Here is a 14,919-nt window from a genome sequence, read left to right as displayed (position 1 = left end):
TCATGAATATTTCAGCTTAAATGTAAATGGTTCGCCTTAATATCAATGTAATGTACTGAAATATTGCGAATCAGAATTTACTTACATTCTGAACTAAAATTACCATCATCTGTTCAAAATTTAAGAAAATATTAGTAAAAAACATGGTGGTGCTATTTTTATTTCGCTCAGTGTAGTTCATACATAGTTCATATTATGCAGATACTAAAAGTTTGTAGATTTTCTCTTACTATTATTCTGTTTTTAATACTTTATATAACCATAAGTAAAACTTAATTATGGTACCCATCGTGAGATGCGTTGACGGGAATAATATCATAGATAAAGCTGATTCAATATATTTTCATCGCAGGGTGCCATTCAGCGGTAGACTTAACCACAAGGTCGCCAAACACGCGAAACGCATATCTTTGTCTTGTTTAAAAACCCAATGTTATACTCAGGCTGTGTTATCAGCTTTGAATACAATCACAAATCAGGTCTACATTTGTCAACAATCTACCACGTGGAATAAAACGGTAAGAAGAAGTACAACTGTGAGTCATGTTTTACTGATTATCATGTCATAGCTTTTTAACCCGTGCGGTTATTATCACTACCAATTGGACAACCAGCGAATTCCTAATTGCTAATTGGATTTTGATGATTATGTTCTGCATTCTACAAGAAAAAACTAACGTAATAACTAATATTAATAAAAAAAACCCAGATTAATCCACCTACAGTGAGATTTTGACCCTTCCTTAATTGAAAAGAAATATTTTCAGACTCCAGTATTTAAAACGAGATGAAACTACTCAACCTCCCACGGCGATTGAAAGTGTAAATGACAAATTAATTGCCTACCAAAAGGCGGATTTCATGGGTTGAATGACAACAAAACCAATGATTCCGCACTGTACGTCAGGTTGCCTATCTATCAGGCGCTCGTCGGATTGAATAGCTATTGTAACATGTGGTAACATGGTTGGTTAGAAACTATCGTAACGCTGGCAGCATATATACTCGTAATTTCCAGAGACCTTGATATTAATTAATCCAGAACTAACTAAATCAGCCATTGATCTGAACGAAACTCAATAGCGTTCAATAATAACATATATTTTACCTTATGGATGCCCAATTTTGTAAAACTAATTTTGTTTAATACCTTAAAAATGAGTGAGATTTATATGGTAGTAAATTTCAGAATTTGCTCACATACGCACACATACATGCATATAAGTGGTCTATTAGTGTCTCAAAACATGCTCACATTTGCTATCTAGCTTCCACTGTAGAAATTTTTTAAATCCCTTAAAATTTTTACGTTTTTTCTTTTCTGAGAAGGTTTTGTGGTACATGCTTCTATCCTCAATTAAAATCAATTGTTTCTTTGAAACAAATCTGAAAAATATGCATATTTTCATATCATATCACTTGTTGTAATTATATTCTCAATATAAAAGTAAATTTATTTCAATTGCCATACATTTTATTTCATAAATCAAGATGTTTATTGATAGATTAATACATAACACGCCTGCGTAACGCATACAAAGTGAAATTATCAGAGGGGGGACAACGGATTTTTTTCATATGGAGTTTGGCAAGTATGACAGTACCCTCTTATTTGGCGCATAAATTTATACTCCAATGTCAAAATGCTCATATACTTTCATAAATTGTGGTGGTATTTGTAAAAAATTGTATTGTTTACCGTTTTTACAAGAGAGAGTGGTGTCGAAAGCACATATTAAATTAAAGATAGCATCGAACAAAAATACACCAAATTCGTAAAAATGTAGTGTTTTCATTTTATTCCTTACGCGAAATATGCAAATAAATAATTATGTTGGTAGAAGAAACTCTGTGTTGAGCAGAAACAGTTGTTTCTTGCTTTATCCAAACGTTGTACGTTTCAGAACAGTCTCACTCACTGCAATGTTTATTTTTCATAGACTGCGGAGTAGTGTTAGTGCCGGTGGCATTCGCTTGATTGGAGGCAACACATATTTGACAGCTTAGCACCCGCCTGGAAATTATAGACACTTCCGAAGGAAGGGTCAAAAACAACACTCATAAAACAAATCTGACAATTATTGAATCATGTTTAAGCATATATAATTCTGTAAGGTCTTAATACAAAAAATGTAAGCTTTTCATACAAATACTGTATTAAAATAGCACAAAATTGTGATATTTTAATGCAATGGTTGCATTGCAATCATCCAGAATTATATATGCCAAAATGTTATACAGAACTGTATTAAAATCTGCCGCTGGTTGGGTGTAAGATTGTGTAATAAAAGATTTTATAATAAAATCAACAATTCAAGTAATTTTGAGGATTTAAAAAAAAAATATTTTAATTTTTTTTTTTAATTATCCACCTTGACCTTTCAGAGATCAGTAGGACATAATTTTAATTAAATATTTGTAACGGCCTTATACGATTTTCTGTTAGGATGGAAGGTCCACCCATTTCGTATATATTGTGATTAACAATATAAATGACGTATTACCAATTGACGCCAGTGAGATTCAGCTAAATGCAAACATATCAAAATCAAGGTGTATTATGTTAATGAATTTTTGACGCAAGACGCGTTCAATTTCGATTCCTGCTTGTTATGTACACTAAATGTATTTTAAAATTAAATAAAAACTAATCTAAATAAAAGTTTTTTTTTATGACGGAATGTTATCTACTCACCATAGTTGATCACCGAGAAACTCGTACTAGCACTGATACCACTGGACGACGAAGTCGAGCTCAAAGGAGACTGTACCATCAGACACCGTTCGGAATCATGTTCCGGTATCGCCGAGCATGACGATCTAGATTTGTGACCAGTGTGCTCGGATGACCGCATGGTATCGGAGCATCCGTCCTGCGAGCAACTGTCGTCATAATCATTGGAGGGAGCCATATGGGTGCTCTCCGTTAAATCTGAAAGGGAGAAAACAGAAAACAAAACCGGTGTCATAAGATTATAAAAGCAAACATGAGAGTGATCAAATTTGAGTTAAATGAATTCAATGACTTCTAAAACTACTTGATACGGTTCACTTTGTTTGAGAACATTTTTCTATGTTTCTGAACAGAAGCTCAAGTTTTGGTTTTGAATCAGAAAATAGTTATAGGTTTGTTAAAAAATTGCCGTGTAAGACGATATCTCAAATTCTACAAATGCTCATGTATTATTTTTGAAACATTCACTTTGGATGCACATTACGAATGAGTGCAATAAAAGCGTGTGGAAGAGAGGCTTCTAAAAGTAGAAAATAGTGATGAGTCATTTATTGGCTTGGGATTGCGGATTTACTGTGTTGGACGAATAGTAGTAGGCCATGCCTTGGTGGCTTTGTCAACAAAGGACCTGTCTAGCGTACTGGGGTCATGGATTTGATTCCCCCAAGTCCCAAAGGCAACCAATTTAACATTTCACAGGTTTTACGTTTTCGAACACTATTTCATGACATCTTCAAAATCTCTCAGACTATAACTATTTGCGCTTATACAAAATATGACAAGTTGCCCCAATAAAAATCTCTTCTTCAATTAAAATAGCTTACTGTGTGCTACAACGAGACCCAAGCGACAGTTTATGTAATCAATTGTCGCGGTTAGAACTCCTTCTATGACACGTGATGGGAGGCTACATTATTATCGGCATTCTGGCCAATCTTTGCCGATTCCCTGTTTATTATTAATAAAATCATCACGATGGTATACCTTCTTGGAACTCTCAGTCACGCGGTCACGTGTATTAAGCGTAACATCACGTACAGTCAGTGGTGATAGCTGTTGTGGATCAGTGGAATCGAATTTTCATCGACTTGTCGGGATTTTATTGACCACTTCGGTTTCTTATATGGAGAACTTTAGGAAATACATTACAAAATCAATGGCAGAATGCCGATGGCTGTTTTATAGTATGACATCTGTTTTTGATACATAACTCATTCCATTACAAAGCCATGAATTTTAAAGTTGTCTGAGATGTGAATCAAAACGGCACTTTGGATCCTACTTTCTACAATCTTATAAGTTTTTCATTGCCGGCTTTGGAGTGGGGAAACCCAAAAATCTCGACACAAATAAGCAGCTGCTAAATGAGACCCAAAGAGATGAGTATGGTGAAGCCGAGGCCAGATCTATAGACGCACGGTGGCGAATGGATCGCAGATAAACTTCGCGGAACAACGGTTCGATCCGTTGGGTTTGGTGAAAATAAATCGTATTACACCCTGGACAAAAGGAAAAATAGAAAAAGGGCTGCAAATTAAATTACATATTTGAGGCACTCTATAAGGTGTTATTAAATGAAATAACATTAGTTGAACTCGAAGAAAATGTCGTTGAACTTCTAGCTTAAAATTTCTCAATTTCCACTCCATAACTCAGAGTTCCGTGGAAATGTTACAGCTTATGTACAATGCAAGTTGATTATTTGAATGCCCTGTAACTGCATGAACTTGTATCTAAAGCCTAAAAATTTGGACATTCATTATTTCCAGACTGGATAACGAATTTATGTCAGAATTGGCACTCGTCCGTTTTTACTCGTAGACAGCCTTTTTCATATGAGACAATGTCGATTGTATACTATTTGGTTTTACTTGTTTGGAAAGTATTCATTTCGGCACCCATCAAACATTAAAGCTTTTATGCAATGCACTTCGTGTGCTGTCCTATAATAATGTTTACCTACGCGAGAAACTAAAACTAATTGCAAGTTTCCTACAGCAAACATGTAAATACCATAAACCAGCGTTTACAAAACAGCAGTCGTTTACCGTGAATGAACCGTTTGGTATGAGACACGCAATAATTAGTTTTTATATTGCCTTTAACACTTCCCAAAAAACAAAAATAGCATCAAATTGCTTGAAACATAACGCATCTATCGACGATTCCTCGAACAACCACCCTGCATAGGTACAGTTTGCACAAAGTTCAGCATAATAATAAAATACAATGGCAGGGCAGATGCTTACTTTTTTGGATATGTAGTCTGCATTCTACTTTTTGCATCCTGTGCCTATCGTGCAACACGCCATTTACTTTGCCAAAATAATGCATGAAAGGGAATGTTTCCCGTTTTTGCTTTACTGGCGTTACACAGTAAAAATTTGTATGCAACAGTTAGATTTTCTTATACACACTATTGAAATATTGCGTATTTCTCTGTTGTATAGAATTCTGAACCCGGGATTCTCGTTGTAACAATTGTTACGATAATAGTTACGTTCATTTCTACAGTGTACCATACTCACCCCAAACGTGACGGCCGCTCTAGACAGACGACGACGCGGGAACCTAATAATCCAACAACGGAACCAATAAAAAGGGAAAAACAGAGAAGCACACTAACTGTCGGCGTGGGCTCTTTGTCTGATTTATTCACTGACTCTTTTTTTTATTCTCCCGAACTAAGCCTCTTCGTGGAACGTAAGCTGAGACATGCACAATTCTCCAGAATTTGGACCAAGCTTATTGAATCGCTTATTATTCGGTGCTCCACTCTTCGCCGATTCGTACACCCACCGCACTAAACTCCACAGGCCGCCTTTTTTCACAACGCCAGCGGCAACACAAACAATCTACAACAGGAAGTGTAAAACTTGCGGTTTTAGGGTAGCGGTATTGAGGCTGTTCACACGTTGGCCCTAAGCGCACAATTTTAACATGCGATGGCACACCGATACTCCAACTCCACTTTGCTCGGATCTAATCAACTCGCTCTGCAATATATTCCTTCCACCCAGAATTGCACCAACAACCGAATAGCTTGCTGAACACGGTGACGGTTGGCAGTATACTACACCTAAACGTTATGATACGCAACCGGTCATATGCGCGGTTCAACATTGACTAACTGCATGCGAAGAATTCAAACGCGCCGCGAGACGGCTTTCCGTCTAGCAATGGGGAAAGAGGGTCGCGCGATTGCCACACCGCAATACTCGGCCCACACCCGCCGGCCCCAACCGCAGTGTTTACAAACCAGGCGTACACATCAGAGCGGAGTCCGGGTGGTTGGTAAACTGCGAGCGAGCAAGCGCCTTCCGCTGCAAAAAGAGAGTGTGTGTGGCTCAATCTCCGGAGAGAAAATTCGATGCAATATATATTGGACAGTGTTCCCTGCTAATACTGAGGGTATGGTTGGATGATTTGTCAATTTTCGGGTTTTGATTGTGATTTGAAGGTAATTCCTCTTTTTGACATGATTGTAGCTTCTTAGAATTATTTCCAAATTTTTCAAGATATTGGATTTACGTTCATTCCTATTCTCTATAGCTTATAGGGAGCAACGCGATACGCGTGCTATTCTCTTTTTATTAATTACGGACAGTGCGTAGAGGTATGTGGAGGCGCATGGTGCATATATCATATATTAGTGTCGAGAGATTGTTAGAAGTTTTATTAGGTGGGAACAAATTACATTATCTTCATCTGTCTCCGCGCCCTTCGATAGCAAAATGATCAAAATTTAATATTTGAGAGTTTTGCTGAGAAAAATTATAAATTTTGAGCTCTAACAGATTAAGAAAACTTATGGAAAAACCATTTTAATCATTTGATGTCTTTATTTTATTTCTTACCCCCTTTATCTCCATAAGATCGATGCACTATGATCCAGGATACAGTTTTACGCGGAAAGATGCATTCAACGTCATGTTTACCAATTTGGCTAATGTCATATTTAAAAAAAAAAATGTGACTCGGCAACGGGAAAAGATACAGACAATATTTTTTCAAAAAAAACACGCGTCTTAAAAATCACCAAAAGTCTTCAGAAAATAAAAAAAAAAGATAATTTTGACACAAACACAAATATAACTTTTGATCGGCAAAAGATATTAAGCATATTTACATATCAAAGGTTGAATTTTTTTAGTTCTTAAATTATGAGTAGATAAATTTAAGTAGATAAAATTGCTTTAAATCAGAATCAGCAAACTTTAGAGCTACAGAAAAAGGTTTTTTTACCAAAATTTATTGGAATAAGCTGCGCGACAACTTTGTATAACATTGCATGTGTCAAACCTGTTTTTTTATCACTTGCCGTTTTTCATATACTTCCTTACTTACTTACTTACTTACTTACTTACTTACTTACTTACTTACTTACTTACTTACTTACTTACTTACTTACTTACTTACTTACTTACTTACTTACTTACTTACTTACTTACTTACTTACTTACTTACTTACTTACTTACCTACTTACTTACTTACTTACTTACTTACTTACTTACTTACTTACTTACTTACTTACTTACTTACTTACTTACCACTTACCACTTACTTACTTACTTACCATTTACTTACTTTACTTACTTACCCACTTACTTACTTACTTTTTTTACTTACTTACTTACTTACTTACTTACTTTACCACTTACTTACCCACTTACTTACTTACTTTTTTACTTACTTACTTTACTTACTTACCACTTACTTACTTACTTACTTTTACTTACTACTTACTTACTTACTACCCACTTACTACTTACCACTTAATTACTTACTTACTTAATTACTTACTTACTTAATTACTTACTTACTTAATTACTTACTTACTTACTTACTTACTTACTTACTTACTTACTTACTTACTTACTTACTTACTTACTTACTCACCTACTTACTTACTTAATTACTTACTTACTTAATTACTTACTTACTTAATTACTTACTTACTTAATTACTTACTTACTTACTCCACCTACTTACTTACCTACTTACTTACCTGCTTACTTACCTACTTACGCAAAATGAAAAAAAAAAATTTATGTTTAGAAGTGCAGAAAATTAATTGGTGCAAGATCGGTTGTGTTGGTAATGGGCACACCAGCTTAATCGAGAGGGGGCGAAGTTCATGAGATTTTTTTTTGATTGATAACCTCGAATCTTCCCATTGATACTTCAAAGAACTCTCGGTAAAAATTTTGAGGCCTTCCAAATTTAGTAAAAAACGTAAATTTCCCGTTGAAATTTCGAAGAACTTCCATAAAAAAAATATTTTCTCGTGCATGGGAATTTTGAACCATTATCCGATTATCCGTTGAAATATAAATAATTTCCCAATAAATTCCAAAAGTTTTCCCGTTAAAATTCCGAGAAATACTTTTCATGAAAATTGGAAATATTCTCCAAGTTAATTTAAGAAATTCAGTGGTCGTTCCGAAATATTTCTCAATGAATTTCAGAATAATTTCCAATACAACTTAAAAAAAAATCCCTTGCAAATTTTCAGCAATTTCGGGTAATTTTCCATGAAAATTACAAAGGTTTTCCCATGGAGATTGGGGTCTCCAGTAGACCTACGATCAAAGGCATAGAATTGCCAACCCGGATTGTCAAAAAAAAATTGCGCTTTCTCTTTTGGTGCGGAATTTATTCAACTTTTATAAGTTTTATGGATTTCCAGGATTGGCGACTTGGTTTCGGAGTTATTTCGGATTTAAAATGAGTGTTAGCTATGGGCATTTCTCAGAGCGCATGCTTCGGAAATGATTATTTACGACATTTTGATTGAAACCGACGAATAAACGATGCCATATTTGATCAGGAATATTCTTACTCAGAACCAAAAAGAAGAAGGCCCCCAGAATTCTTGATGAAGCAACCACGTAGAATCAACATGATTCCGCTCAAATCAACAATATTTTTGCATTGATTTATGAAAAATAAAAATATTGTTGATACAACTTAAAATATGACTGAAAGTCTTGATAATAAAGACAAAAAAAAAATTTCTCCTTCAGGAATTCTAAGAAATTCCTTCTCCAGCGATTCTGGAAAAATTATATTACAAGGGTTATTTCTTCTCTAGGAATTTTGGGGAATTTCTTCCCCAGGAGTTCTGAGTAGAGTTTTAGTACCGGGAGTACCGGTACCGGAATTCCCGGGAATACCGACCAATATTCGGTACCGAAATACCGGTACTGGTTTAATGAAAGTACCGGTATTTTCGGTACTAAGGAAAAAGTTTTGGTTAAAACTTCCGATGGTTAAAACCAAATTATTTGTATGCAGCAGCTAGTAAGAAAGATATAATTTTTTTTCTATAGTTTCATAAACCTGACAATAGAGGTAATAAACTATAGAGGACGATTGTCGCTGCGGTTCCTTTTGTTATCGTCCCCAAACATGTTGGCTACCTATCTGTCAAAACGTACTCATTATTCCTTCGTTGACATTTAGTGCCCTATCCTTGCCAGCAAAAGATGTTTCGCCAGTGACGAAAGCGACAATCAGTTAGGACAAACGTCAGGCGTCCGATGACGTACCTCAAGACAATCAAACCGCAACGACATCGTCACATGAAAAAAAAATCGTCACACTTCATCAGTATTTTTCCAAATCGTCCCCGCTTGAGGCAAGAGTGCTGCTGCGATTACTGCACCAGGATTCGTAAAGATTGTAAGACAAGAGTTAACTTACAACGACTCAGAAAAAGCTGAAAGGAAAATACTTGTTAATGCTTCATGATTCACTAGCAACAGTTCGCCCTACTTATGTAGACTCAGAAAGAGCTTTCTCTGTTTCTGAAAGCTTCGCTACTAAAATACGATCCGGTATGTCTGACGAAACATTGAATATGCTGTGCGTTTTGAAAGCATATTTCAAGGAAAAGGACAAGCTCCAAGACAAGTGTTGAATACATACAAAGCAATGAATTCAGTTTGAATCGTTACCATTAAATCCTGTATTTTATTGATTTTAATGATTTTCAAAGAAAAAATCTTCTAGTACCGATATTTTCCCGGTACTCCCGGTACTGAGCGGTTCAATACCGTAGTACCGGGACTCGCCAAAAAGGGTCGGTACTAAAAACCCTAGTTCTGAGGATTTACGCCTAAAGAAATTATGGAGAATCTTCCTCGAAGGATTTTAAGGAAATTCGCATGCATCCAGACTGTCATTTTCCTTAATCTCTGAGCAATTTTTTCCTCGTGAATTCAGGTAAATTCCTGCTCTATGAATTTTGGGAAACTGATTTTTCAAGCATTCTAGGTACTTCCGCCTCTAAAAATTCTGGGAAACTGTTTCCCCATTTACTAAGATATTAAAGCTGTAAATTTCCAAAAATAATAAAGTTTATATATATTTTTTTGTGGATCTACTAATACCTCCACTATTGTTACCGTTACCCTATGTGCAGAAAAAAACATAAGCATTTTTTTGTTAAATGTCTTGGCTGTGCATATGCGTAGAGCAATCACACTCATCAAATGCTTTAGCCAAGCAACCCTTTGGCACAGCAGAGTGTGATTGATTCACACTGTATACAAATCCGCCCAGCCCGTTGTTGGGGGCATAGAATAATAAACAAAGTGGGCTCGCTTGACTGTGGATATACAACAGTAAAGCACATGTGAAGATTGGACAAATCAAGCTTCCGAAAGATATTCAATTTGCGAAAAAAGAGCTAACCGCGGTGGAGGTGGGTACTCAGATTCTGATGGCTTTTCCACAAACGTGCCCTTTGAGTGATCTTGGTGTGTAGGGGTTAACACGCCTACATAGAGAGTAGGAGTTTGAGGGTTCGAGTCCCTCCAAGACACGTGGATTCTTTTCGTGGCAATTTTCATATCAATTTGTCCATTTCGAAACATGTGCTGTGCATATGCACAGCCAAGATATTTAACAAAAAAAAAAGGATTTTCGTATGGCCAAGTTGCCGAATAATATGCAATTAATTATAATTAGCATTATTCATATTGATGTTTACCGTTGATAGTGCCTTGTGGATGAAAATTGGATTCAGTTCTTTGTGATAAACTACTTTACTCTTACAAAACGTGTTCAGATTTCAGATAATTAATCAATTTGTAGAATGTGCATAAATCTTCAATGACTAATATTCAACCGAATATTGACAGTCCAGGGCCGACTATGGATGTGTTTGGAAATGAGCTGACAAGTGAAGAAAGGTGGACTTCACAAAAAAAAATCCGTATTTCACACTCTGGTTCTGAGGACTCACCCCTTTGGGGAATTCTTCCTCCATTATTCTAAAGGACTTAGGTCTACCCTTCGCCGGCATAGATATTTTGGGGAAAGTATTATGGAATAATCTTTCCTTTAGGTTCTTGGAGAATATCTCCATAAGAAACTTTGGAAAATTCCTCCTTCAAGAATTTCGTCTACAGAAATACTTATTCTGGAGAGGATCCCTCTCATATAACTTAATACGAATTTCTTCTTCAGGAACTTGAGGAATCCCTACTCCGGGGATCTCTGACAACTCTGAGGAATTCTCTGACAACTGTGGGGAATTTCATCCTCACAAATTATGATCGAATCTTCTTCCATGAATTATAGGAAATATCTTCTCCTTGAATACCAGGGAATTCAATCAACAGAACTTATGATATGTGTCTTCTAGAAGGATTCCTGTGAAATTCTCATCCAAGAATTCTGAACGGTTTTATTCTTTCAGATTATCAATTCACCCCAAAAATTCCTCATCTAGGAGTTTCAGAGACTGCCTTATCCAGAAGTTCTGAGGAATGAATAATAATTTCCCAGAGTTTATAAGTGGAAAACTTCTGGAAAATCTATTTTATCAGTTGCTCTCTTCTGTTCTTCTTTGTTGACATCACATCCACTATTTTAAAATTGCCGCATCGCAGCTTAGTGTTCATTAAACACTTCCATAGTTGATATGGAAATGCTGATATCATCTTCCAAACTTAGACGTACATGTTCATGATAGAATTAAAGGCGAAAGTATAGAATTGATAGTTCCGTTAGGATACGGCAGGCATGAAGAATGTTTTTATAGAAGTCGATTTGAAAGTGAGCGGGGGCAATATTTGTGATGGCACATATCGCACGACCTTTTTTCTGCCAAGTTCCCATATGAAGGGGGAGGGAAGCTTCCATAGTTGTTATCAGCTAAGTTTCTATGTCGATTCACCATTTTCGCATTCCTGTTTCATAAGACTAACACGATGATACTCATAAGTTCATGGGGAAGTACAAAAATCCTAAACATTACCATAAATTGAATTCAGTCACATTCAGTATTGCATTGATTTGCAACTTGCACTTTGTAATACATTCCCTCCCGGACAATTCGTTGAAGAAATTCATTTGAAAAAAATCCTTGAGAAATCACTGGTCGAAATAATAGAGGAATTTCCGAAGAATTTTTTAAGTAACTTTTGGTCATACTTTTTATGGTATTCCAAGAGAAATTAAAAAGACAGAATCACCGTCTGCAACCAGAGACACTGAAGACGACCTTACTGTGGAGGCCGAAATACGATACGGTACAAGGTACAATCAAGTGGTGGGATTAAATGGGATGGTACAAACTCGTCTTATGACAAGTGAAGACATTCCACTAAAAAGCTTAAAATATTTTTTTCTTATATTTCTATGGCCCTTTTACCTTTTCAATAAACATCTTTCTAAAATAGAGAATTTTAAATAGAGAAATTTCCCAATGACCATTGCACCTCCTTTGTTATCTTCTCCGTAGAATGTGTGTATCAAATTTGGTTGGAACTAGGTTGGAATCGGTACAGGGGTTCAGAAGTTACACTGATTTGCCCGTTTTCTGAACAAAACCCCTTCCTCCAGACCCTCCCCTTTTTCGGCTCCCCATAGTGAATATGTGTACAAAATTTGGTTGAAATCGGTCCTGGGGGTTGGGAGTTACACTGCATTGCTCATTTACCAAAGACAACACCTCCCCTATACCATCCCTTTCCCCAATGACTATTCCACCCCCTTTGTTATCTTTTTCTTAGAATAGAGAACTGCCCATGATCGCATATTCGCAACACTCGCATTTTTGTTCGTTTGGTAAAAATCCAGTGAATCGTTCAGAAAGCTCAATTTACTGCATCTAATCCCACAACAGTAAAATGGGCTCTACTATCTTGCGTATCTGTGGTAAGCTAGAAATGATTGAATTGATACAAAAATTTGAAGAAGAAGAAGGAGAAGAAGAAGAAGAAAAAGATAGAAGAACAAAGTTTTTTATGCAGATAGATAAAGAGATAGAAGAAGATTACACCCTGTACCACTGTACCCTCCCTAGCCCTCCTTAGCCGTGCGGTAAGACGCGCGGCTACAAAGCAAGACCATGCTGAGGGTGGCACGGTTCGATTCCCGGTGCCGGTCTAGGCAATTTTCGGATCGGAAATTGTCTCGACTTCCCTGGGCATAAAAGTATCATCGTGCTAGCCTCATGATATACGAATGCAAAAATGGTAACCTGGCTTATAAACCTCGCAGTTTTAATAACTGTGGAAGTGCTTAATGGACACTAAGCTGCGAGGCGGCTCTGTCCCAGTGTGGGGATGTAATGCCAATAAGAAGAAGAAGAAGAAGAAGAACCACTGTACCATGCTCTGGAGACAAACTTTTCTTCAATCTTAACATATTTACATATCGGCAACGTGAATGTAACGTGGTATACTGGATTATTTTAATCTCTTTATGAGCGTCTCATAATGCATGAAGAATGGACATAATCTAGTGTGGAATACATTTCGCTGTTGATCGAATTTATGCCAGCATACACATCATTCGTTATTGCCATCCTGGCCGTCGTCGTTATTGTTCGTTCTCCAGCAGTGGAAAATCCCAAGCTTGACACGTGCTTGACATATTGAAGCGTAAATAAATTTGTTCCAACAATACTTTGTTACAAGTATGTAGGTATTAACCAACCGTATGTAAAGATACAAGGCGAGAGGGAAAAATAAGCACATAAACAATTAGCTATGTCTCAGTAACACACATGTAGCTGACGAATTCTTCTCCAACTCATCTGTACACACGAGAAAGGGAGAAACGGTTAAATGAGGAATTAATAAAACAACTAAATGCATAAAATTAATAAGGCAAACGTGAACGTTCACACTGGGCTGTTTTAGTAAAAGGGGTTTATTTTATATGAATGAGGGAGTCGCCGCAAAACACGTAAGCCAACCTTTGAGATCGGTATGTTTTCCAAAACTAAGGCTAGTGTAATACTATTGGTAAATTAATATTTATTTTCCAGGTTTTGGTTAACATCATTCAGGCCGGTTCACACTGCAGCAAACTTTTTTTAATGGCTAGAGGCGTGAAAAATATGGCTCCTTAAAAATTGTCCTTAATTAATCAAATAATCGACTATGACAATAGAAGGCGTATAGAATCTATACTATAGATTACGTACAATTCATTAGGCAGATTACATTGTTAATATGAATGTCAATGAATCTCAAGATTAACCCTACAAATATTTGGAAAAATGTGTCTTATAGTGCTTGGGAGTGGAAGGGCAGAAATTCAAAAATAAACCTCATCAGATTTACTAAAGAACATTTTGGATATGCAGGAATTTTTTTAAGTTTTGTTATTGTCCCCTTAAGGATAAGCCTGCCAGAATCCAAAACTAAATGCACTCGCGTTTTCAAGGGCACCTCATTAGGCGAGAGTGTACGTACACGCACATTTCACTCACAATTTTACTCAGTTTGTTAGCAACCACGAGCAGTTGTCACGGCAAAATCAAATGAGATTGTATGCAACCACGAACCGTGCGTTCGTGTTGGTGAGAAATGTCGGCGAGACCCTAATTCAAAACGGAAGCCACGCAAAATTGTCATTTTTATTATTCCACGTCTGCTGCGACGCTTTAAAACGCCAGTGCATTTAGTTGTGGATTCCGAGTGGCTGGAATTGTCATATTTGTCTAAAACAACCCATGATGGGGAGGTGATCGTCGACTGCGACCGGTCCCAAATTTTCGATGAATTTTTTTTCTGAATTTTGATTCGGCTGAAGAATTTGAAATAAATAATAATAATTAAATACATGTCGATCCATTTTTCGAACCGCGTGATCTTCTTCTTCTTATTGGCATTACATCCCCACACTGGGACAGAGCCGCCTCGCAACTTAGTTTAAGCAC

The 14,919-nt window shown here is 36.6% G+C and overlaps 1 protein-coding gene across 1 annotated transcript in view; it reads right to left on the bottom strand.

The window, feature by feature from the left end:
* LOC134225742 (uncharacterized) overlaps window positions 1–5,900 on the bottom strand; it is a 47,120-nt gene extending 41,220 nt beyond the window's left edge. Inside the window, exons 1-2 of the mRNA XM_062706071.1 lie at window positions 5,263–5,900; window positions 2,696–2,932 (exon numbers count right to left, since the gene is read on the bottom strand). Of these exons, the coding sequence (XP_062562055.1) occupies window positions 2,696–2,912 (217 nt within the window). The 5' untranslated portion in view covers window positions 2,913–2,932; window positions 5,263–5,900. The remainder of the gene's footprint in view (window positions 1–2,695; window positions 2,933–5,262) is intronic.
* Window positions 5,901–14,919: the final 9,019 nt, after the last annotated feature.

The sequence above is a fragment of the Armigeres subalbatus genome, chromosome 3 (assembly GCF_024139115.2).
Source record: "Armigeres subalbatus isolate Guangzhou_Male chromosome 3, GZ_Asu_2, whole genome shotgun sequence".
In the NCBI taxonomy this organism is placed as follows: domain Eukaryota; kingdom Metazoa; phylum Arthropoda; class Insecta; order Diptera; family Culicidae; genus Armigeres; species Armigeres subalbatus.
This window is presented reverse-complemented; position numbering and strand designations above follow the sequence as displayed.